This window comes from Phacochoerus africanus, chromosome 3 (genome assembly GCF_016906955.1).
Source record: "Phacochoerus africanus isolate WHEZ1 chromosome 3, ROS_Pafr_v1, whole genome shotgun sequence".
NCBI classification, from domain to species: domain Eukaryota; kingdom Metazoa; phylum Chordata; class Mammalia; order Artiodactyla; family Suidae; genus Phacochoerus; species Phacochoerus africanus.
In genome coordinates, this window is record NC_062546.1 from 111167701 (window position 1) to 111191614 (window position 23914).

At 39.9% G+C, this 23914-nt stretch overlaps 1 protein-coding gene across 5 annotated transcripts in view; it reads left to right on the forward strand.

Moving 5' to 3' along the window:
• PRIMPOL (primase and DNA directed polymerase) overlaps window positions 1-23914 on the forward strand; it is a 57572-nt gene that overhangs the window by 20608 nt on the left and 13050 nt on the right. For 4 of the 5 annotated variants that reach the window (XM_047772336.1, XM_047772337.1, XM_047772338.1 and 1 more), the window contains exons 8-11: window positions 15824-15986; window positions 18257-18339; window positions 20595-20684; window positions 20762-20870. In XM_047772336.1, the coding sequence (XP_047628292.1) occupies window positions 15824-15986; window positions 18257-18339; window positions 20595-20684; window positions 20762-20870 (445 nt within the window). The remainder of the gene's footprint in view (window positions 1-15823; window positions 15987-18256; window positions 18340-20594; window positions 20685-20761; window positions 20871-23914) is intronic. The other variant, XM_047772340.1, reaches the window with a different exon arrangement.

Below are 23914 nucleotides of genomic sequence, written 5' to 3' on the forward strand. Positions count from 1 at the left end.
CTGGTGTGAGGTAGTACCTCATGGTATTTTCGATTTGCATTTCTCTAATAATCAGTGATGTTGAGCATTTTTTTCATGTGCTTGTTGGCTATCTGTATATCTTCTTTGGAGAAATGTCTATTTAGGTCTTTTACCCATTTTTCAATTGGGTTGTTGGCTTTTTTGCTGTTGAGTTGTATAAGTTGTTTGTATATTTTAGAGATGAAGCCCTTGTCAGTTGCATCATTTGAAGCTATTTTCTCCCATTCTGTTAAGTTGGCTTTTTGGTTTCTTTTTGGTTTCTGTTGCTGTGCAAAAGCTTGTCAGTTTGATTAGGTCCCATTGGTTTATTTTTGCTTTTATTTCTGTTGTTTTGGGAGACTGACCTGAGAATACATTTGTAATGTTGATATCAGAGAATGTTTTGCCTATGTTCTCTTCTAGGAGTTTGATGGTGTCTTGTCTTACATTTAAGTCTTTAAGCCATTTTGAGGTTATTTTTGTGCACAGTGTGAGGGTGTGTTTCAATTTCATTGATTTACATGCAGCTCTCCAGGTTTCCCAGCAATACTTGCTGAAATGACTGTCTTTTTCCCATTTTATGTTCTTGCCTGCTTTGTCAAAGATTAATTGACTGCAGGTGACTGGGTTTATTTCTGGGTTCTCTATTCTGTTCCATTGTTCTGTATGGCTGTTTTGGTACCATTACCACACTGTCTTGATGACTGTGGCTTTGTAACACTGCCTGAAGTCTGGGAGAGTAATGCCTCCTGCTTGGTTTTTGTTCCTCGGAATTGCTTTGGCAATTCTGGGTCTTTTGTAGTTCCATATAAATTTTTGGATTTTCTAGTTCTGTGAAAAATGTCATGGGTAATTTGATAGGAGTTGCATTGACTCTGTAGATTGCTTTGTGTAGTATGGCCATTTTTACAATATTAATTTTTCTAACCCAGGAGCATGGAATATCTTTCCATTTCTTTGAATCCTCTTTAATTTCCTTGATTAATGTTTTATAGTTCTAAGCATATGAATCTTTTCACCTCCTTGGTCAGATTATTCCCAGGGATTTGTTTTTTTGGGGGGTGCAGTTTTAAAAGGTATTGTATTTTTGTATTCCTTTTCTAATATTTCATTGTTAGTATACAGAAATGTGACTGATTTCTGAATGTTAATCAGAAATTAACATTCTGCTAATCCTGCTACTTTGCTGAACTTGTCGATCAGAGTAGTTTTTGAGTTGAGTCCTTAAGGTTTTCTGTATATAGTATCATGTTATCTGCATACAGTGACAATTTTACCTCTCCCAATTTGGATACCTTTTATTTCTTTTGTTTGTCTAATTGCTGTGGCTAGCACTTCCAATACTTGTTGAATAAAAGTGGTGAGACTGGGCATCCTTGTCTTGTTCCAGATTTTAATGGGAAGGCTTTCAGCTTTTCTCCATTGATCATTATATTTGCTGTGGGTTTGTCATAAATGGCTTTTATTATGTTAAGGTATGTTCCCTCTATACCCACTTTGGTAAAAGTTTTTATCATGAATGGATGTTGGACTTTGTCAAATGCTTCCTCTGCATCTATCGAGATGATCATGTGGTTTTTGACTTTTGTTAATGTGGTATATGACGTTGATTGATTTGCATATGTTGAACCATCCTTGTGCACCTGGATGAATCCGTCTTAATTGTGATGTATGATTTTTTTGTCTTTTTAGGGCTGCACCTGTGGCACATGGAGGTTCCCAAGCTAGGGGTCCAATTGGAGCTACAGCCATCAGCCTATGCGAGAGCCACGGCAACGCCAGATCCGAGCCATGTCTGCGACCTACACCACAGCTCATGGCCATGCCAGATCCTTAACCCACTAAGCGAGGCCAGGGGTCAAACCCTCAATCTCATGGTTCCTAGGTGGATTCGTTTCTGCTGCATCACAGTGGGAACTCCTGATCTTTTTTATATGTTTTGGGATTCAGTTGGCTAAAATTTTGTTGAGAATTTTTGCCTCTATATTCATCAAAGATTTGGCCTATAGTTTTCTTTTTGGTGGTATCTTTGTCTGGTTTTGGCATTAGGGTGATGGTGGCATCATAGAGTGGCTTAGGGAGTGTTCCTTCTCTTCAACCTTTTGGAAAATTAAAGGAGGATGGGTATAAATTCCTCTTTGTATGTTTGATAGAATTCACTTATGAAGCCATCAGCTCCTGGACTTTTATTTGTAGGGAGTGTTTTTATTACATATTCAATTTCATTTCTAGTGATTGGTCTGTTCAGTTGCTCTATTCCTTCTTCTCTCTCTCTCTCTTTTTTTTTTTTTTGTCTTTTTGTCTTTTCTAGGGCTTCACCCATGGCATATGGAGATTCCCAGGCTAGGGGTCTAATCAGAGTTGTAGCCACCAGCCTATGCCAGAACCAGAGCAACGCGGGATCAGAGTCAGGTCTGCGACCTACACCACAGTTCATGGCAACACCGGATCCTTAACCCTCTGAGCACGGCCAGGGATTGAACCTGCAACTTCATGGTTCCCAGTTGGATTCATTAACCACTGAGCCATGACGGGAACTCCTGATATATTTCTTCTTGATTCAGTTTTGGCGGGCTCTAAGTCTCTAAAAACTTGTCCATTTCTTCTAGGTTGTCAAATTTGTTGGTGTACAATTGTTCATAGTATTTTCTTACAGTTTTTTTTGTATTTCTGCAGTATCCAATGTGATTTCTCCTTTTTCATTTCTTATTTTGTTTATTTTGGTTTTTTTTCTCTTCTTGGTCAGTCTGGCCAGAAGTTTGTCAATTTTGTTTCCCTTTTCCAAGAACAGCTCTTGGTTTTATTGATTTTTTTCTGTTTTTTTAATCTCTATTTTATTGATTTCCTCTCTGATCTTTATGATTTCCTTCCTTCTGCTGACTTTAGGTTTGTTTGTTCTTTTTCTAATTCATTTAGGTGTTGGGTTAAGTTGTCAATTTGAGATTTTTCTTTTTTTGAGGAAGGCCCGTATTGCTATGAATTTCCCTCTAAGCATTGCTTTTGCAGCATCCCATAGATTTGGAGTGGTTGTGTCTTCATTATCATTTGTCTTGAGGTATTTTTAGATTTCCTTCTTGATTTCCTCAAGACCCATTGGTTTTTTAGTAGCATGTTGTTTAGTCTCCATGTAGTCATTCTTTTCCTGTGGTTGATTTCTACTTTTATGCCATTATAGTCAGAGAAGATACTTGAAATAATTTCTATACTCTTAAATTTGTTGAGCTTAGCTTTGTGCCCCAGTATGTGATCGGTCCTTGAGAATGTTCCATGCTCTTGAGAAGAATGTATATTTTGATTGTTTTGAATGTAATGTCCTGAAAATGTCGATTAAGTCTAACTTTTTTATTGTGTCATTTAGGATCTCTGTTGCCTTATTGATTTTCTGTCTAGAAGATCTGTCCATTGATGTGAATGGAGTGTTAAAAGTCTCCCTCATTATTGTATTCCTATCAATTTCTGCCTTTGTGTCTGTTAGTATTTGTAGGTATCTGGGTGCTCCTATATTGGGGCATATATATTGACGATTGTACTGTCCTCTTCTTGAATGGTCCTTTTACCATTAAATAGTGTCCTCCTTTGTCTTTCTTTATGGCCTTCATTTTAAAGTCTGTTTTGTCCGATATGAGTATTGCAATTCTTGCTTTCCAGTCTTGTCCATTGACATGAACTATCTTTCCTCATCCTCTCACTTTCAATCAATATGTGCCCTTTGCCCTAAGGTGAGTCTCTCCTAGACAGCAGGTTGTAGGTTTTTGCTTTTTTATCCAATCTGCCACTGTGTGTCTTTTGACTGGAGCATTCAGTCCATTGACATTTAAGGTAATTATTGACATATATGTATTTATTGTCATTTTAAACCTTGTTTTCCACTTGATTCTATGTTTCTCCTTTCTTCCTTTATTTTTTTGGTTGGATGATTTCCATTTATTTTATCCTTGAGTACTTTTTGTTTTAGTTTTTGTGACTGTAATGTTTTATTTTGATTTGTGGTTGCCCTGTTTTTTAAGTACGTTAACCTCTTCCTGTATCTTCTTCTTTAGCCTGATAGTCAAATAATAGGCTCATACACATTATTTTTTAAAAAAAGAGTTTATATTTTCTTACTTTCCTTCTCCACATTCTATGATTTTGAAGTCCCTTTTTAACATCTTCATATGTGTCCTTTTGCTGTTTCTTGTGTTTATCATCACTTTTACAGTAGTTTTTTTTTTTTTTCTTTCCTTTTTTAGATCTGTATGCTGGCTTATTTAAGTGATTGCTTTCCAATTGTGGTTTCCTTCATCCTATTTCTTCTTACTTCCTTCTTTATTTAGAGAAGCCCTTTCAGTATTTTAGAATGGGTTTAATATTGCTGTACTCTTTTAACTTTTGTCTGTTGGAGAAATTCTTTATTTCCCCTTCTATTTTAAATGATATTCTTGCTGGATAGAGTATTCTAGGCTGCAAATTTTTTCCTTTCAGAACTTTAAATATATCTTGCTACTCCCTTCTGGCCGGTAGTGTTTCTGTAGAGAAATCAGCTGATAGCCTTATGGGGGTTCCCTTATTATTAACACTTTGTGTTTCTCTTGCTGCCTTGAGAGTCCTCTCTCTCTCTCTCTCTTTTTTTTTTTTTTTTTTTTGTCTTTTTGCCATTTCTTGGGCCCCTCCTGTGGCATATGGAGGTTCCCCGGCTAGGGGTTGAATCAGAGCTGTAGCCACCGGCCTATGCCAGAGCCACAGCAACTCAGGATCCGAGCCGCATCTGCCACCTACACCACAGCTCACAGCAACACCGGATCCTTAACTCACTGAGAAAGACCAGGGATCGAACCTGAAACCTCATGGTTCCTAGTTGGATTCGTTAACCACTGAGCCACGACGGGAACTCCCTCTCTTTATCTTTTAGCTTTTGCCATTTTTATTATAGTATGTCTTGGTGTGGGCCTGTTTGGGTTCAACTTGTTTGGGGCCCTCTCTGCTTCCTGTATCTTGATATCTGTTTTCTTTAGATTTGGAAAGTTTTCAGACATAATTTCTTGAAATATATTTTCAATCCGCTTTTCTTTTTCTTCTCTTTCTGGAATTCCTATTATGCACAGATTGGCCTAGTTTGTATTATGCCATAGATCTCTTATATTGCTTTCATGTTTTTTCAGTTGGTTTTCTCTCTGCTGTTCTGATTGGGTGATTTCCATTATTCAATCTTCCAAGTCACTAATTTATTCCTCTGCATTATTCATTCTGCTCTTTCGTGCCTTTAGCTCAGTTTGCATCTCTGCAAATGAATTTTCTAATTTTTCTGTGTTCCTCCTTATATTTTCTAGTTCCTTTCTAAAGAAATTTGCATTACTGTTCATATCCGCTCTTAATTCCTTGATATTCAGCCTTAATTCCTTCAGTATTTTCACTATCTCTCTTTTGAACTCAATGTCAGACTGCAGAGGTCTGTTTCACTTTTTACTGCTTCAGGTGAATTTTTCTGTTCCTTTAACTGAGAATGGTTTCTGAGCTTCTTTGTCTTGCTTATGTTTTTCTTTTTTCCGTGAGTTTAGGGAAGCCAAACTGTAGTCTTGGAGGGCTATTTCTATGCAAGAGCACCTCTTTGTATTTTGTGGGGGGTTACTATTTATTTTTTGCGTGGAAGTTTGAATATTTGCTCTCTTTCTTTGGTGTGAGCAGGCTGTTATCCCCAGGGTGCTGAGAGTGTTTCCAGAGAGAAGGAGGCAATGGGTAGGGCTAGGTTTCAATGCCTGGTTGCTGGGCTCTTAACAGCAGCAAGGACCTGCAGGAAGGTGACCTACTCCTAGTTGCAGGGCTCTGGGAAGTGGTAATGAGCCTTAGGCAGATTTACAAGGTGCACAGAGCATTTGGTTGTGGCAGCAGCAGGTGTGTGAGTTCCCAGGGGAGTGAGAGTAACAACAGGTAGTGTTAGAATGCAATGCCCTCATCTGAGGTGATTAGAGCCACAAGTGGTGTCTGTTCAGGGACCCCTAGTGGTAGCGGGCCACACCCTCCTCTGGAGTCAGTGATAACTGCAGTGGTTTGCTCCTGCCACCTGCAAACCATGCAAGAATCACCCCATCTCACTTAGCCCCCACAGGAAGGTACTGAACCAGCTGCTCCTACTTGTAGGTTCCCGGGAAGGGACAGAGATCAAGTGTCTGGGCACTGCCCAGAGCATTTGGCAGTGGCAGCAGCAGGGTGGTTGTGCTCCCAGGGGAGTAAGAGCAACAATAGGTGGTGTTCCTTCACAGTGGCCTCCTCTATAGTGCCCTCTGAGGTGGTTGGGGCTGCAAGTGGTTCCTGCTCAGGGATCTCCAGTGGTAGCAGGCCACACCCACCTCTGGAGTCAGAGATAACTGCAGTGCTTTGCCCACCACCTGCAGGGCACACAAGCAGCACTCTGTCCCGCTTGGCCCACACAGGAGGTGCTGTACCATCTGCTCCTAGTTGTAGGGTCTTGGGAAGGGACAGTGGATCAAGCATCTGGGTGCTGTCCAGAGTGTTTGGCAGTGGCAGCTGAAGGGTGAGTGTGTTCCCAGGGGGTGAAAGTAATAACATGTGGTGCATGGTTCCAGTGCCCTCTTTTTTTTTTTTTTTTTTGCTGACCCCTGAGGTGACTGCGGCTGCAGGTGGAGCCCACTCACAGGCTCCTAGTGCTGGCAGGTCACGCCTCCCTCTAGCCTCTGAGATGACCACCACGGTCCATCCCTGCTGCCTGTAAATCCCACAAGAGGCAACATGTTGCACTTAGCCCCCTGATGCCCTTAGTGCACACAAGAGGTGCCCAGCCACCTGTAGCCTGCACAAGAAGTGCCCAGTTCCTGTAGCCTGAGCAAGTGGCTTCTTGCCACCCGTAACCTGTACTGGAGGTGCCCTGCCATCTGAGAGCCTGCACGTGCGTGCCTGCGCAGGGAGATTCCTATGGCAGTCTGCCCTCCTCCTCTTGCCCTCCCCAACAATGGCACCTTGCTTCTCCTGCAGGCCCAGACCTTCTCCTGGGTTCCCTCTGCCTTGGCGTTCCACTCCCCAGCCCATAGCACACCACTCCCCTGCCAGTGGCACAGTGCTCCTTAGGCTGTTCCCACACAGACAGCCCTAGTCCTCTCCCAGGGACTGACCTCCAAGAGCCTAAGTCTCAGCGCCCAGCCCCTGTCCGAGCATCTCAGGCTGTGGTGTCTAGGGCGGTGGTGCAGATGATCTGTGCTGCTCTCACTCTACTTTGCCCTCCTCAGTCCAGCTGCTGTGATTTTCTTGGCAACTTTGAGGTCCCTCCGTCTTGGCTAATTTCCCAGTCAGTTAGGTGGCTTCCCAGGGTGTGGGTTCCTTTTCTCCTTCACAGCTCCCTCAGGAATGCTGGTCCTGTCCTGATTCCTTTTCTCTCTCTCTCTCTTTTTCTTTTGTTCTACCCCATTATGTCAAGAATTTCTTGCCCTTTTTGGCGGTTTAAGTTCTTCTGCCAACATTCAGTAGATGTTCTGTGCGAGTTGTTTTACATGTTGATGTGTTTATGAAGATGAGCATGACGTCTTACTCCTCTGCCATCTTGATCCACCTCCAAGTTTTCTTTTAATTAGCTGTTAGTTTCACACCATTTGTGGTCAGAAAAGATGCTTGATATGATTTCAGTCTTTTTAAATTTAAGACTTGCTTTGTGGCATAACATATGATCTATTCTGGAGAAGGTTCCATGTGATTTGAGAAGAATGTATATTCTGTTCCTTTTGTATGGAATGTTATGTTAAGTCCATTTGATCTAATATGTCCTTTAAGGCTAATGCTTATTGATTTTCTTTTTGGATACTCTTTCCATTGATGTAAATGGGGTATTAAATTTTTCTACTTTAATTATATTGCTATCTTTTCTCCCTTTGCATTTGTTAATATTTGCTTTATATATTTAGGTGCTCCTCTGTTGAGTGAAAACAAACATTTACAAATGTTATCCTCTTCTTGTATTGACCCCTTTTCCTTTATCATTATGTAGTACCCTTGTCTCTTTTTTTTTTCAGGTGGAAGAGTGTATTTTTTTAAAATTTTTATTAAGGTATAGTTGATTTGCAATGTTCCTTCAATTTCTGCTCTATAGCAAGGTGACCAAGTGACCCAGCCACCTAGACACACTCTTTTCTTTTTGGGGGGGTGTCTTTTTAGGGCTGTATTCGAGGCATTTGGAGGTTCCCAGGCTGGAGGTCGAATCAGAGCTGCAGCTGCCAGCCTGTGCTATAACCACAGCAAGGCCAGATCCAAGCCTTGTCTGCAACCCATGCCATAACTCATGCAGTGACGCATCCTTAACCCACTGAGTGAGGCCAGGGAACCCATGTCCTCACGGATACTAGTCAGATTCATTTCTGCTGAGCTGTGCCAGGAACTCCTCCATCAGGTTCTTACTCAAGAGACTGGATAGAGTTCCCTGTGCTATATAGCAGGACCCCATCACCCATCTGTTCTAAACGTAACAGTCTGCATCTACCAACTCCAAACTCCCTTGTCAGTCCCCCTCTTTTCCCACTTCCCCCCTGGCAAACACAAGTCTGCCCTCCTTGTCCATGATCTGTTTCTGTTTTGTAGATAGGTCATTTGTGCCATGCTTTAGAGTCCACATATAAGTGATATATGGTATTTCGTCGTCCTCTTTCTGACTTATTTCACTTAGTATGAGTCTGTAGTTGCATTCATGTTGCTGCAAATGGCGTTATCTTGTCCTTTTTATGGCTGAATAGTATTCCATTGTATATGTGTACCACATCTTTTAATACATTCATCTATTGATGGATGTTTAGGTTGTTTCCATATCTTGGCTGTTGTGAATAGTGCTGCACTGAACACACAGGTACATGTTTCTTTTTCAGAGAAAGTTTTGTCTGTATATATATGCCGAGGCATGGGATTGCTGGACCATATGGTAGTTCTATATTTAGTTTTCTGAGGTATTTACATACTGTTTTCCATAGTGTTTATACCAATTTACATTCCTACCACAGTATAGGAGGGTTCCTTTTTCTCCACATCCTCTCCAGCATCCGTTTTTTTTGTTGATGGCCCCTGTAACTGGTGTGAGGTGATACCTCATGGTGGTTTCGACTTGCATTTCTCTAATAATCAGTGATGTTGAGGATGTTTTTCATGTGCCTGCTGGCCATCTATATACTTTGGAGAAAAATCTATTTAGGTCTTCTAGACATTTTTTGATTGGGTTAATTTTTTGTTGTTGTTGTTTAGTTGTATGCTTGTTTGTATATTTTGGAGATTAAACTTTTGTCTGTTGAATTACCTGCAAAGATTTTCTCCCATTCTGTGGGTTGTATTTTTATTTTTTTAGTGGTTTCTTTGCTGTGCAGAAGCTTTTGAGTTTAATTAGGTCCCATTCATTTATTTTTGTCTTTATTGTCATTATTCTAGGAAGTGGATCAAACAAGATGTTCCTGTGATTTATGTCAAAGAGTGTTATGCCCTATGTTTTCCTTTAGGAGTTTTATAGTACCTGACCTTACATTTAGGTCTTTAATCCATTTTGAGTTTATTTCTGTGTATGGTGTTAGAAACTTTTCTAAATTCATTCTCTTACATGCTGCCGTCCAGTTTTCCTAGCGCCATTTATTGAAGAGATTGTCTTTCCTGCATTGTATGTGTTTTCTTCCTTTGACCATAAGTGCTTGGATTTGTTTTGGGCTTTTATCCTGTTCCACTGATCTGTATTTCTGTATTTCTGGTCCCCCCCCCCAGCATCACACTGTTTTGATGGTTGTAGCTTTGTAGTATAGTCTGAAGCCAGGGAGCCTGATTCCTCCAGTTCCATTTTTTTCTTTTCAATATTCCTTGGCTATTCAAGGTCTTTTGTGTTTTCATACAAATTTTAAAATATTTTGTTCTAGTTCTGTAAAGAATGTCATTGGTGGAGTTCCCGTCGTGGCGCAGTGGTTAACGAATCCGACTAGGAACCATGAGGTTGCAGGTTCGGTCCCTGGCCTTGCTCAGTGGGTTAACGATCCGGCGTTGCCGTGAGCTGTGGTGTAGGTTGCAGACGCGGCTTGGATCCTGCATTGCTGTGGCTCTGGCATAGGCCGGTGGCTACAGCTCCGATTAGACCCCTAGCCTGGGAACCTCCATATGCCGCGGGAGCAGCCCAAGAAATAGCAACAAAAACAACAACGACAAAAAAAGGACAAAAAAAAAAGAATGTCATTGGTAATTTTATGGGAATTGCATTGATTCTGTAGATTGCCTTAGGTAGTATGTCATTTTGACTATATTGATTCTTCCAGTCCAAGAGCATGGTATGTCTTTCCATCTATTTGTGTCATCTTTGATTTTGTTCATCTGTGTCCTATAGTTTGCAGAGTAGAGGTCTTTTATCTCTTTAGGTAGGTTTATTCCTAGGTATTTTACCCTTTTTGATAGTGATGGTAAATAGTATGCTTTCCCTAATTTCTCTTTCTGGTTTTTCATTGTTAATATATTGAAATGTTGTTGATTTCTGTGTATTGATTTTGTATCCTGCAACTTTACCAAATTCATTGATGAGCTCTAACATTTTTCTGGTAGTCTTTAGGATTTTCTAGGTATCGTATCATGTCATCTGCAAACAGTGATAGTTTTACTTCTTCTTTCTCAACTTGGATTCCTTTTATTTCTTTTTCTTCTCTGATTGCCATGGCTAGGAGTTCTAAAACTATGTTGAATAACATTGGTAAAAGTGAACATTCTTGTCTTGTTCCTGATCTTAGTGGAAATGCTCTCAGTTGTTTGTCATTGAGAATGATGTTAGCTCTCAGTTTGTCATAAATGGCTCTTATTATATTGAGGTAGTTCCCCTCTATGCCTGCTGTCTGGAGAGTTTTTATCAGGAATGGGTGTTGATTTTTGTCAAAAGCTTTTTCTGCATATATTGAGATGATCATGTGGTTTTCATTCTTCAGTTTTTTGATGTGGTGTATCACATTGATAGATTTGTGGATATTGGGCAGAGCTGCAGTATTTTTTCCCTGGTTGGACAGTTTGCAGCTCTTGCAGAGAATGGGTGCTGCTGCTGGCTCTAGTGTGGGGGCCACCTGCCAGAGCTGGAAGCTTGTATTATTCCTTCAGGCAGTTACTCCTCCACCTGCTCCAACAACTCTGTAGCCCTGAGGGCAGGGCTTATTTCCCAGCTGTTGCTAGGCAGCCACTGAAGCAGAAAGTGTACTGCAGCTTAAGAAAGTGCCTGACGGGAACCAGGCTCTAGTGGTAGATCCTGTGCCTTCCTTCCAGCACCCCCAAACAATGGCATCTAGCTTCTAAGTCTGACTGGGTTGCCTCTACTTAAACGCTCTCAATTGTGTTCACCCTATACTCCAGTCTCTCCAGGCTGTTTTTGCACAGCCAAACACTCTCTTTGAGTGTCATCTCTAAGGCCAGAGTTTTAGTTCCTGACACCTGGCACCCACATATGGTTACCCATAGCACCGACCGTTCATGGAAGATTGTTTCCATTATAACTGCTTCACACCGATTTTCTAGAGTTCCCCCATCTTGGCTGATCTCTTCGCTGGTCGGGGAACCTCCTAGGGTATAGGAGCTTTTCCTTTTTCCAGCTCCCCTCCTAGGAGTGCAGATACTTGCACCCCTAGGAGGGGAGCTGGAAAAGGGGAGCTGTACCCATCTTGCTTCCTTTCACTTCTTTCTTCTTTCTTTTGTCCTGTCTGGTTTCATGAAGTTTTTCCTGCTTTATCATAATCCCCAGGTCTTTTGTCAGTTTTTAGTAAATTTTCTGTATGAATAGTTCCACATGTAGATGTATTTTCAGTGTACTTGTAGAAGTAGGTGAGTCTCAGGTCCTGCTACTCTGCCATCCTCTTCCTCCTCCTATTATAGTCTTTCTTTTTAAGTCTATTTTGTCTGATATAAGTATAGCCCTTAGAGCTTTGTTTTTGTTTCCATTTGCTTGGAATATCCTTTTCCACCCCTTCACTTTCAGCCTGTGTATGTGCTTACATTTGAAGTGCATCTTTTGTAGGTAGCATATAGATAGGTCTTTTTTTTTTTTTTAATCCATTTAACCACCTTGTATCTTTTGGAAAATTTAGTCTATTTACATTTAAAGTAATTATCAATAGGTATGCAGTTATTGCCATATTGTTAATAGTTTTCTGCTGACTTTTGTTGCCTGTGTTCCTTTCTAGTGTTCTTGCTTTCTACCTTGGTGGTTTGATAACTTTCCCTAGTTCTATGCTTAGTTTCCTTTTGTCATTTTGTGTGTCTACTATAGTTTTTTTTGCCATGAGGCTTACATATAATAGCCTGTATTTATAACAGTCTGTTTAAGTTAATAATAACTTAAGTTTGAGCACTTTCTACATCTCTAAATTTTTATTACACCCCCCCATTTTTTTTTTTTTGTCTTTTTAGAGCCACACCTGCAGCCTATGGAAGTTCCCAGGATAGGGGTTGAATGGAGCTACAGCTGCCAGCCTACACCACAGCCATAGCAACACTTGATCGGAGCTGCATCTGCAACCTGCACCACAGCTCAGGGCAATGCCAGATCCCAAACCCACTGAGTGAGGCCAGGGATTGAACTCACATCCTCATGGATACCAGTTGGGTTTGTTAAATGTTGAGCCACGATGGAAACTCCACCCCCCCCATTTTTGATGTCGCATTTTACATCTTATTTATTCCTTAACTAATTACTGTAGTTATTTTTACTACTTTTGTATTCACTGAGCCTTCACTAATTTTATAAATCTTAATCCACTACCTTTACTGTATATTTACCTTTACCAGTGAGATTTAGACTTTCATATGTCTTCTTTTATTAGTTCAAGGAAGTCCCTTTAATATTTTCTACAAGGCTGGTTGGGGTGACGAATTCCTTTAGCTTTTACTTGTCTGGAAAACCATTTATCCTTCAGTTATAAATGGTAACTTTGCTGGGTATAATATTCTTGGTTGGAGGTTTTTTTTTCTGTTAACCAGATTGAATGTATCATACCACTCCCTTCTGGCCTGCATCATTTCTGCTGAAAAATCTGCAGATAGTTTTATGAGGGTTCCCTTGTATGTAACACATTTTTTTTCTTGATGCTTGTAAGATTTCTCCTTGGGAGTTCCCACTGTGGCGCAGTGGTTAACAAACCTGACTAGGAACCATGAGGTTGTGTGTTTGATCCCTGGCCTCACTCAGTGGGTTAAGGATCCGGTGTTGCTGTGAGCTTGGTGTAGGCCACAGACACGGCTTGGATTCTCTGTTGTTGTGGCTCTGGTGTAGGCCAGTGGCTACAGCTCTGATTAGACCCCTAGCCTGGGAACCTCCATATGCTGTGGGCATGGCCCTGGAAAAGACCAAAAAAAAAAAAAAAAGATTTCTCCTTGTCTTTAATTTTTGACATTTTAATTATAATGTTCTTGGTCTGGGTCTGTTTGGGTTGATCTTGTTTGAAACTCTCTGGGATTTCTATATCTGTATGTTTGTTTCCTTCCCCACGTTAGGGATGTTTTCAGCCATTATTTCCTCAAAAATGTTTCTGTTCCATTCTCTCTTTTTCACTTGTAGGACTCCTTTAATGTGAATGTTGGTCTACTTGATGTTGTCCCATAAATCCCTTAAGCATCTTCACTTTTTTTCATTCTTTTCTTTTTTGCTGCTCTGATTGAGTTCCTCTGCCCTCTGTTTGAGTTCACTGATCCTCTCTTCTCTTTCGTCTTGTCTGCAGTTGAACCCGTCTAATGTATTTTTTACTTCAGTTGTGGTATTCTTCAACCATGACTTATTTTAGGTACTTATTATATTTTCTCTCTTTGTTGAAATTCTCACTGTGTTTCTCCACTCTATCTCAAGTTCAGTGAGAATATTTATGAACATTATTTTGACTTCATTATCAGGTATATTACTTTTCTCTATTTCATTGGGATTTTTCCCCTGAGGTTTTGTCTTGTTCTTTCATTTGGAACATATTCCTCTGTTTTTTCATTTTGCTTGACTCTGTGTTGGTTTCTATCCATTAGGAGAAACAGCCACCTTTCTCAGTTGGCCTTGTGTGGGTGAACTTGATTACTCAATCCTGTCCTAGCTCATGTTGTCTTGCACCTTAGAGTGGTTGTCCAAGCATCCTGTTTTATTTTAATAGCTTCTAAGAGTTGAGTGTGTATCAAGACCAGTCAGTGTCCCAAAGGGGAAGATCTCAGTCAGCACCTAAGATTCAAGCTGATTGGAAGCCAGACCATCAAGCAGAAGGTTTTGTTTTGTTTTGTTTCTGCCACAGCATTACAGCAGTTTGATGTGAGATCTCAGTTCTCAGACCAGGCATTGAACCTGAGCTGTAGCAGTGACAACACCAAATCCTAAGTCCTAGACCACCAGGGAACTCCCCAAGCAGCAACTTTTAAAGAATGCAAATATATGCACTTCTTTGGGACCACAAACTTAAGCCCTACTAGTCAGGAGAGTGAGGCAGTCTAGCTGGGTCAGAGTTGCAAAAATTGGGGCTCCAGATGAGTGTTTAAGCTACTTTCTGAGAGATACTGGTGAGCTGTTGTGAGGTAGAGGGAGAGTGCAAATATGGTGTCCACTGGCTTCCATTTTCCTGAGAGTCTCTCCATGGGCCCCTGAGCTCCTAGACAAGCAAATACGCCTCTTTATCAGAAAGACTGGGGTGTGTTTAAGTCTGCTCTCTGAGCAGTACTCAGGAAGTGATAATTTAGCAAAAGCTATCTTTCTGATTGTTACAGCTTTGTGTGACCCAGGATCACAAGTTTCTCCAGCCTCCAGAGCCAGATTAAGGGATAGCCCCTGGGTTGTAGTCACAGAAACTGTCACCAGATGTGACAACCAAGGCACAGATATGTACAGAAGCTCCCATCAGAGATGCTGGAACTCTGGAGCATGGTGGGGGGGCACAGAGATGGTATGCACTGGCCAGAGTAAGCTGGGGGGAGGATGTGAAGGTGGTACCCACTGATTTAAAAAAAAAAAAAAAAAAGATGCTCCTTTTGGCTTTAGCAAGGCAGAAGGAGAGGAAGAAGTTGGAACTCACAAGCCTCCATCCTCAGAGAACATCTTAGCAGGACTTTGCCCCTGGGACCAGTGCTTTAACATTAGCAAATGAGTCTTTCACATAACGAATGGGCACTTTTCAAGGGCTGCTTCTGCATCCTATCCTGGGGCAGGTAACTCTACATGTGAGCTCTTTATGGGCCCATCCTCAGTTTTCATAACCCTGTGGATGTCATGGGCTTGAGTGCAGTTGATCTTCAAATCCAGGTGTTTGGGAGCCACATCTCTGAAGTGCTGGTCATAATAGTTGAGGTGCATGATGTGGGGTATGAACCCTTTGCTCCTTAAAAAGTTCCAGGTTTGATTTCTTTTCCCACTGTGTGCTGCCTGGGGTGTGGTTTCTGGCTAGAGTGTCTCAGCTTTTCTTATCTGCTGTGATGTGATTTCCCCCTCATCTGCCTGATGTGAACCGGTTGCCTCACCAGTTTTTAGGTTTTTTCCACAGGAAATTTTTCCATATAGCTGTAGTTTCATTGTGTCCATGGAAGAAGGTAGAGTTAGGATCTTCATATGTCACCATCTTGAATGAAAACCAGTTTTTTCTAATAATGCTGTACAAAGTTAATTTAATATTTGCTGACTATAAAAACAAATAACTGAGAAGTTCTGCCATTGGCACAGTGGTTTAAAGATCTGGCGTTCCCACAGCTGTGGCATAGATCACAGATGCAGCTCAGACTCCATCCCTAGCCTGGGAACTTCCATATGCAATGGGTATGGCCAAAAATTGGGAAGGGGGGGAAGCTCTTTGAAACAATAAATCACTGAAAACATGTATTCATACTGTTTTATTAATTTTTGATGTAGGAGTTTATACAAGGAACAGAAACTTTCGGCTGTATAAATCATCAAAAATAGGAAAGTATGTGGCTTTGGAGGTTGCTGAAGATAACAGATTTTGTCCTATACAATCGAAGAATGTTTCCAAGGAAAATCAGTATTTCCTTTCTTCTTTGGTCAGCAATGTCAGGTACACAGGACTAGAATTGAACCATTGTGTGTTTGTGAATATTTATTAAGCAACAGCATTGTATATTACTAAAATGCAAATTATATAAATTTTCTTGAGTAAAAGAAGGTCATTTCTTTAAATTCTGAGTTAACTGTTTTTTGTCCATTAACTAAAAAATAATAGTGAAAGTTATTTTTTAACCACTCATTTTTTTACATCCTTTTATGATTATATTTGATATCCTTTCCAGTTTTACTAAAATGATTATCATTCTATAAAAAAGGAAATAAAAATTATTTGTATTGCATTTGGGAATGTAATTACTGTTAACATTTAATTTTCTTTTTATACATGCACATACAGAAATATAATTTACATTGCTTCTCTATTCAAAACATATTTCTTGAGATCATTATTTATATGGTTATGTCACCTGTTTTATCCACTCAACATTATATCATGAATATTTGTCAAGTTAATAATTTGCCAACAATAAATTACAAATAACTTTTTATGTCTATGTGATTTTCCATTTATTGATAATACTCAGATTTATTGTCAGTTCTATTATTGAACACATAAATTCCCATGTTTTAGTCTTTTTTTAAGGTATGAAAGACATCTTTCAACAGAAATATTTGCCTTCATTCTGGGCTGGCAGTTTTTTAGTGCAAGAAATGTGGTTAAAGATCAGACTAAATTAACTTGGTCTGATTGTTTTCCTTTGCCTTCCCTAGACATAATTTTTTTTCTTTTTTCTTTTTTTTACAGCCACACCTGTGGGATATGGAAGTTCCCAGGCGAGGGGTTGAATGGGAGCTGCAGCTGAGGCCTCTGCCACAGCCACAGCAACACCCGATCTGAGCTGCATCTGTGACTCATGCTGCAGCTTGCAGCAACTCCAGATCCTTAACCCACTGAATGAGGCTGGGGTCAAACCTGCATCCTCACAGAGACTATGTTGGGTCTTAACCCACTGAGTCACAATGGGAACTCCCTAGATATAATTTTATAGAGAAATTCCATAGAATAAATTTTAATAAAAATATTGAAAATAAACTGCAACAGGGAAAGGTGTATCCACATGTCCACTTGATGGTGGTTATTCAGGAGGGTGGAGATGGTTTGCTTTTCTTTATATATTATCTGGACTGTTTGAGTTTCCATAGCAGATCTGAGAAGTAACATCATAGTTTCCTTACCTTTAAAATGGAAATAATATTAACATCTGTTTTATAGAATTATGAGGATTAAATAAGTGAGAACTATCTATGTGTGTGTTTACAACAGAGTCTGGCACATGACATCTGCTCAGTAAATGTTAGTTGTTAGTTGTATCTGAGATTCTGGAAGTAATATGGTCCTAAAAATTAGATGATTTTTGCTGCCCACTTTTGGCACCAGAATAAGGTCAGATTATATGAGAAAAGCAATGCAGTTGGCTTCTAATACAGCCTGAAGTAGAGGTAATCTCCTAGTTACCAAATCCCTTTTCTTTTATAGTTTAAACATTAATTTTACAGAAGTGGAAAGTTCTGCTGAGTGGGACTACCTTAATTGCCTTTTTTTTTAAGCTTTGTTGTTGTTGTTGTTTTAGGGCTGCACATGTAGCATGTGTAAGTTCCCAGGCTAGAGGTCAAATTGGAGCTGCAGCTGCCAGCCTGTACCACAGCCACACAGGATCTGAACTGCCTCTGCATCCTACACGATAGCTCACGGCAGTGATCCTTAACCCACTGAGCAAGGCCAGGGATAGAACCTGCATCCTTATAGATACTAGTTGGGTTTATGAACCACAGTGGAAATTCCTTAATTATCTTTTGTGTATCCAACTAAATATCAGGTATTTTACCTCTTGAAATAAAGGCTAAATTATTTATGGTTATGAAAGTCTTTTTCTTTCAGTTAATCTGTTTTCCTTTTGCTTGTTTTCATTCCTCTTTCCTTCTTTTTTCTTCCTGTTATTCAGACTTTTAAAATCCTTGTTAACAAAAATTTCAAAGGCTCTATATGTTTGAGGAATGAATTAGATACTTCATTCTGTAGCTTCAGTAGTCCTGGAGTCTTCTGAATCACTCTGTAGTTGAGGGAAGTATTTTGAATGATCACCAAACTGCTCTTTTTTTCTATGGATAGGATTGGTGTTTTTGTAGGCAAATATGACATAGATGGTTAGCTGTCGAAGAGTGGATTTTATTATGGAACTATTTGAAATGGTACCCTTTCTGTAATCACATCTCTTTAATTCTAACATGATGTTATTTTGTTGTTCATATTTTCTTCTTCAGATTCTCAGATACTTTACGAATTCTGACATGCGACACACCTCAACAAAAACGACTTGAGTATTTTAATAGTACCAATACTTCAGGTAATTTTAAGAAAGCAATTTCCTATGAAAATTTAAGGATTACAGACTTTAAGAAAATTAAATCTCAAGTATTCATATGTATTGGTCCTTCAGAACAACTGAGTTTCTATCCAAAATGGGGACAGTATAAAAATGTGTTTTAAAGCTTATTCACTAATTTTTATTTTATGTTGTTTTGGGGGAAAATATTAAGATAATGTGGATTTTTTTAAATAAAATAAACATAAAGAAAAAAACCTGAAAGTTCTCTTCATCCCTCTGTCCACAGTCAGAGATGGGTAACCACTGTTAATATTAATAGTTTACTATTGCAAGTAGAGCTTTTCCTATATTTTGGTAAGTGTAGAGTTTCCTCATTCTTTTAATGACCATATAGTTTTGTTAAAAATATACATGTTCTTCATTCCTGTACTGAAGAAAATATAGGTCTTTTTCTAAGCTATCATAAATAAACTCTTCAGTAAGTATTTTTATACACGTATTTTGGGCTATCATTTATAATAGTGAAAATCTGAAAACTTAAATGTACCACAAAATGGGGTTGGTAATGTACTATAAAATACTCTTTGGCCATTTAATTTATATTTATAAATTCTATGTAATATGGGAAATGCTCATTTATAATAAGATTAAAATTGTATGTGAAGTATCAGAAATTCATTTTAAAAAATGGATAACATTTTCTTACCTGTTTATTTTCCTCTGGTTATTTAATAGTTATTTTTACATATTTGTTTGGAGTTTATTTCTCCAATTTCTGCTTTAAATATATATTTTCTAAAATGTCTTTAATTAGGTATACTATTTTTACAAGTGAAGTTAGGCTTTACTTTAAATAGATTATCTGTCTTTAAATTTTGATGAGATTTTAAATAAATTATTCTAAATGATTCCACTGGAGTCTTAGGAAATATACCTGAATTGGAGTTCCCGTTGTGGCGCAGTGGTTAATGAGTCCAACTAGGAACCACGAGGTTGCGGGTTTGGTCCCTGCCCTTGCTCAGTGGGTTAATGATCCGGCGTTACCATGAGCTGTGGTGTAGGTTGCAGACCCGGCTCGGATCCTGCGTTGCTGTGGCTCTGGCATAGGCCAGCGGCTATAGCTCCGATTAGACCCCTAGTCTGGGAACCTCCACATGCCACGGAAGCGGCCCAAGAAATAGCTAAAAAAAAAAAAAAGACAAGAAAATATACCTGAATTGTCAGTGCCCTTAGTAAGCTGTGTTTATTACAGATGCCACAGTGGAGAGTGCACACCATGGAGACCGTGCAGCATTGCTGTAAAAGGGTGTTAGAAAGGGCTTGTAGGATTCATGCTTTTGATGAATATCCAAGGAAGGGTGGGTTTGTTTTGAACTGAGTGCTGTCACTGATAATTCTATAATTGAATATCTTGATAAAACTTATTTAGAAGAACGGCTGACTAAAGCTATGGTTGGTAAAGAACAAGCAGCTCTTTGTTAGGTAAGATAGATGGGCTTTGGTCATTTATGTGGTTTGGAAAATGTTCTCTTGTCTTGTGTTCAGGCATGATTACAGAGTGGTCTCATTTTTGTCTTAAATCATCATAGCCACAGAGTGGCCTTATCTGATGTTGAAGTTCTGTAAAATAGTTTATGATTAATAGGAGAACACCAGGGCTGGGCTGGGAGTCCCCAGCCAGCTTGTAGTGACAGCAAGGCCTCAGTGAAAATACTAGGCCAGCTTCTGGATGGAAAGGACTGCTTTTCTATTTATCAGAATAAAGAAAGCAGTTGAAGTGATAATAAAAGCTTTTTATGAAAATTAGTTAACATTTGACTTGAGAGGTTTGAATTTTACCTGCTTTCTTGTAAGAATCCATGACTGACTAAAAGACAAATTGCAGGAGTTTTCATTGTGGCTTTGCAGATTATTAACCCAACTAGTATCCATGAGCATGTGGGTTCAATCCCTGGTGTTGCCCAGTGGGTTAAGAATCTGGCATTGCTGTGAGCTGTGGTATAGATCACAGACATGGCTCAAATCCCCTGTGGCTGTGGCATAGGCTGGCAGCTGCAGCTCCAATTTGACCCCTAGCCTGGGAACTTGCATATACTACAGGTGTGGCCCTAAAAAGAAAAAAAAAAAAAGCGAATTGTAGAGAAGGAAAAAAAAAACTGGTGGAAAAAAAATTATGCAGAACCCATAATTGTCCTAAATAACAACTTATGTCAAAATTTAACTCTCAACTTTTAGCAATTGTAATTTATAATTAACTTTTCTTTCTGTTGCAGTAGAAACCATTGAAGGTTTTCAGTGTTCACCTTACTTTGAAATTGATCAGTTTGTTCTCTCTTTGGTGAATAAAAATGACATTAAAGGAGGTAAAGATAATTTTATTCTATATTAACTGTTACATGACAGAGTAATAATACCTTAAGAAACACTGTTTACATTTTAGGAATTCGGCGTTGGAACTACTTTTTCCCAGAAGAATTACTGGTTTATGATATTTGTAAATATCGCTGGTGTGAAAACATTGGAAGAGCCCACAAGAGTAATAATATCATGTAAGTAATACTGTTTCTTAGTGAGTTGTGTGTATTTAACCAGTGTTATATTTTCAATGTTTATCATTTTAAAGTTGAGAATATTAAAATGATTTTTTTATAGTAGATTTAGTTGTTAATTTATATTTGAATTGTTTTTTAATATTTGAGTATCATAATTATTACCTTGTCTCTAGCATCTATCATCTTTATTTGTACTTTATTTGGTAATGTAATTCCCTAAATAGTTTAATCTTTTTTTTTTTTTGTCTTTTTGCTATTTCTTTGGGCCGCTCCCATGGCATATGGAAGTTCCCAGGCTAGGGGTCGAATCAGAGCTATAGCCACCGGCCTACACCAGAGCCACAGCAACGTGGGATCCGAGCCGGGTCTGCAACCTACACCACAGCTCACGGCAACGCCGGATCGTTAACCCACTGAGCAAGGGCAGGGACCAAACCTGCAACCTCGTGGTTCCTAGTTGGACTCGTTAACCACTGTGCCACGACGGGAACTCCCTAAATAGTTTAATCTTGAGGAAACTAAAGTAGAATGGGGTAGAAAAAAATGAGAGGCATTAGCCATTTGGTGTTTGACACCTACATAGTCTGAATTGAAGCAAATTTGGCAAGAAGGAAACTATTCAGTTCGTGTTTAAGAATTGGAGTTAAGATTATCTTAACATGGGAAGTTCCCATTGTAGCTCAGCAGTCACGTGCCCATCTAGCATCCATGAGGATGTGGGTTTGATCCATGGCCTTACTCAGTGGATTAAGGATCTGGTGTTGCCTTGAGCTGTGGCACAGGTTGCAGATGAAGCTTGGATCCTGTGTTGCTGTGGCTGTGGTGTAGGTCAGCAGCTGTAGCTCCAATCTGACCCCTAGCCTGGGAACTTCAATATGCCACAGGGTGAGGCCCTAAAAAGCAAAAAGCAAAAAAAAAAAAAAAAAAAAGATTATCTTAACATGTTCAAGACGAAGAATGTATGGAAGGGAAAAATGATTGATTGATTATCTTTTTAGGGCCACACCCATGGCACATGGAGGTTCCCAGGCTAGTGGTCGAATTGGAACTGTAGTCACTGGCCTACACCACAGCCACAGCATCATGGAATCTGAGCCACATCTGCGACTACACCACAGCTCGTGGCATTGCCAGATCCTTAACCCACTGAGCAAGGCCAGGGATCGAACTTGCATCTTCATGGATGCTTGTCAGATTGTTTCCACTGAGCCACGATGGGGACTCTGGGAAAAATATTTATTGAATACTTTCTATATGTGCCGGGAGTTCTGAAGTGTTTTCTTTAGAAGGTCCCTGGCAAAAGGAGAGGACGGATAGGATGAAGTAAAACCAGAAATAGAAGTGTAAATAATATAAGGAAATGTTTAGAGTAAGGATAAAATAGAAACCCAGTAGTTATCATTTATGATATGAGAAATGTTGCTATGTTTTGATAATGTCAAAGCTGAGAATTTGAAATATAAAATGTAGGCTGGAATCAAGATGGTGGAGGAGTAGGACATGGAGCTTATTTTCTTCCAGAAACATCAAAAAAAAAAAAAAATCTACATGTAGAATGATTTGCACAGAACATCTACTAAACACTGGTAGAAAACCTCAGACTTCCAAGAAGGGCAAGAAAACCTCCACATGCCTGGGTAGAACAAAAGGAGCGAAAAAAGAGAAGAGAGAAAAACCGAATCAGGACGGGACCAGCACTCCTGAGAGGGAGGGAGCTGTAAAAGAGGAAAGGATTTGCACACTGAGAGGCCACTAACTGATGGGGAGATCAGCAGGGACAGAGGGGAAGTCTCAGAGCATCATAAAAAAAGTGCAGCAGCTGGTATAAGGAGGACAAAGCAGAGAGATGGAGTTGCATAGATGATTGTTACCAATGCCCAGAGCATCACAGCCTGAGACACTTGGACTAGGGCTGGCAGCTGAGACCTAGGCTTTGGAGGTCATTTCTGGGAAAAGGACTAGGCTGCATAGAAAACAGCCTGAGAAGGTTAGAGAGTGTATGCCTCAGCTGCAGGAGGCCTGGGCCTGCCAGAGAAGCAAGGCACCATTGTTGGAGAGTGTGAGAGGAGTGGAGGTGGGACTGCCATAGAAACTTGTTTTTCTGTGGACATGCAACCTCTCAAGTGTCAGGGCACCTCTTGCATGGGCTACAGGAGTGAGTGTAAACCACTGCAGCCATCTCAGACTTCAGAGGTAGTTGTGACCCACTACCATTAAGGGTCCTGTGAACAAGCCCTAACTGCTGCCCCAGTTACTTCAGGGATCGCCATTGTGGAAAGCCCTGCATCCGAACACCACCCATTGCCCTCACCTCCCTAGGAATGCTTATTTCCTGCCGTTTCTACTGCCAAGGGCCCTAGGTGCTTCCCACATCCTCCCTGTGGTTTGCTGCCACTGCCAAAGGCCTAGCTACCAGGCACTGCCTGCAGGCAGGGCCCATTGTCCCTCCCTGGAAGCAAGGGAAGGCCATGCACCTGCACACCCTCTGTTAAGGGGATAACAGCCTGCACACACTGAAGATGGAGACAGCAAGCATCCAAACCAAAAACAGCCCTCACACTAAAATAACAGTCAACCCACACAAGCTATACATATAAATAGCCCTTTAAGACTACAGTAATTATTTTCCTTAAACTCTTAAGAATAAGAAAAAAGCAAAATGAAGAAGCATAGGAACCATTTCAGTTAAAAGAACAGGAGAATTCCCCTGAAGGAACAACAATGAGACATACTCTTCAGTCTAACAGACACCAAGTTCAAAAAGGAGGTAATGACAAAACTGAAGGAATTAAGAACAGCTGACAGTAATGCAGATTACTTGAAAATGGAACTAGAAACTATAAGAAGGAGCCCAGAAAAATTAAAAATTCATTTGCTGCAATGCAAGCCTGAGCTAAAGGCATTGAACAGCAGAATGAACAATGCAGAGGCATGAATAATTGACTTGGAAGATAGAATAATGGAAATCACCCAATCAGGACAGCTGACAAAAAACCAAATTAAAAAAATGCAAGCAGTATAAGAGATCTGTGGGGTAATAT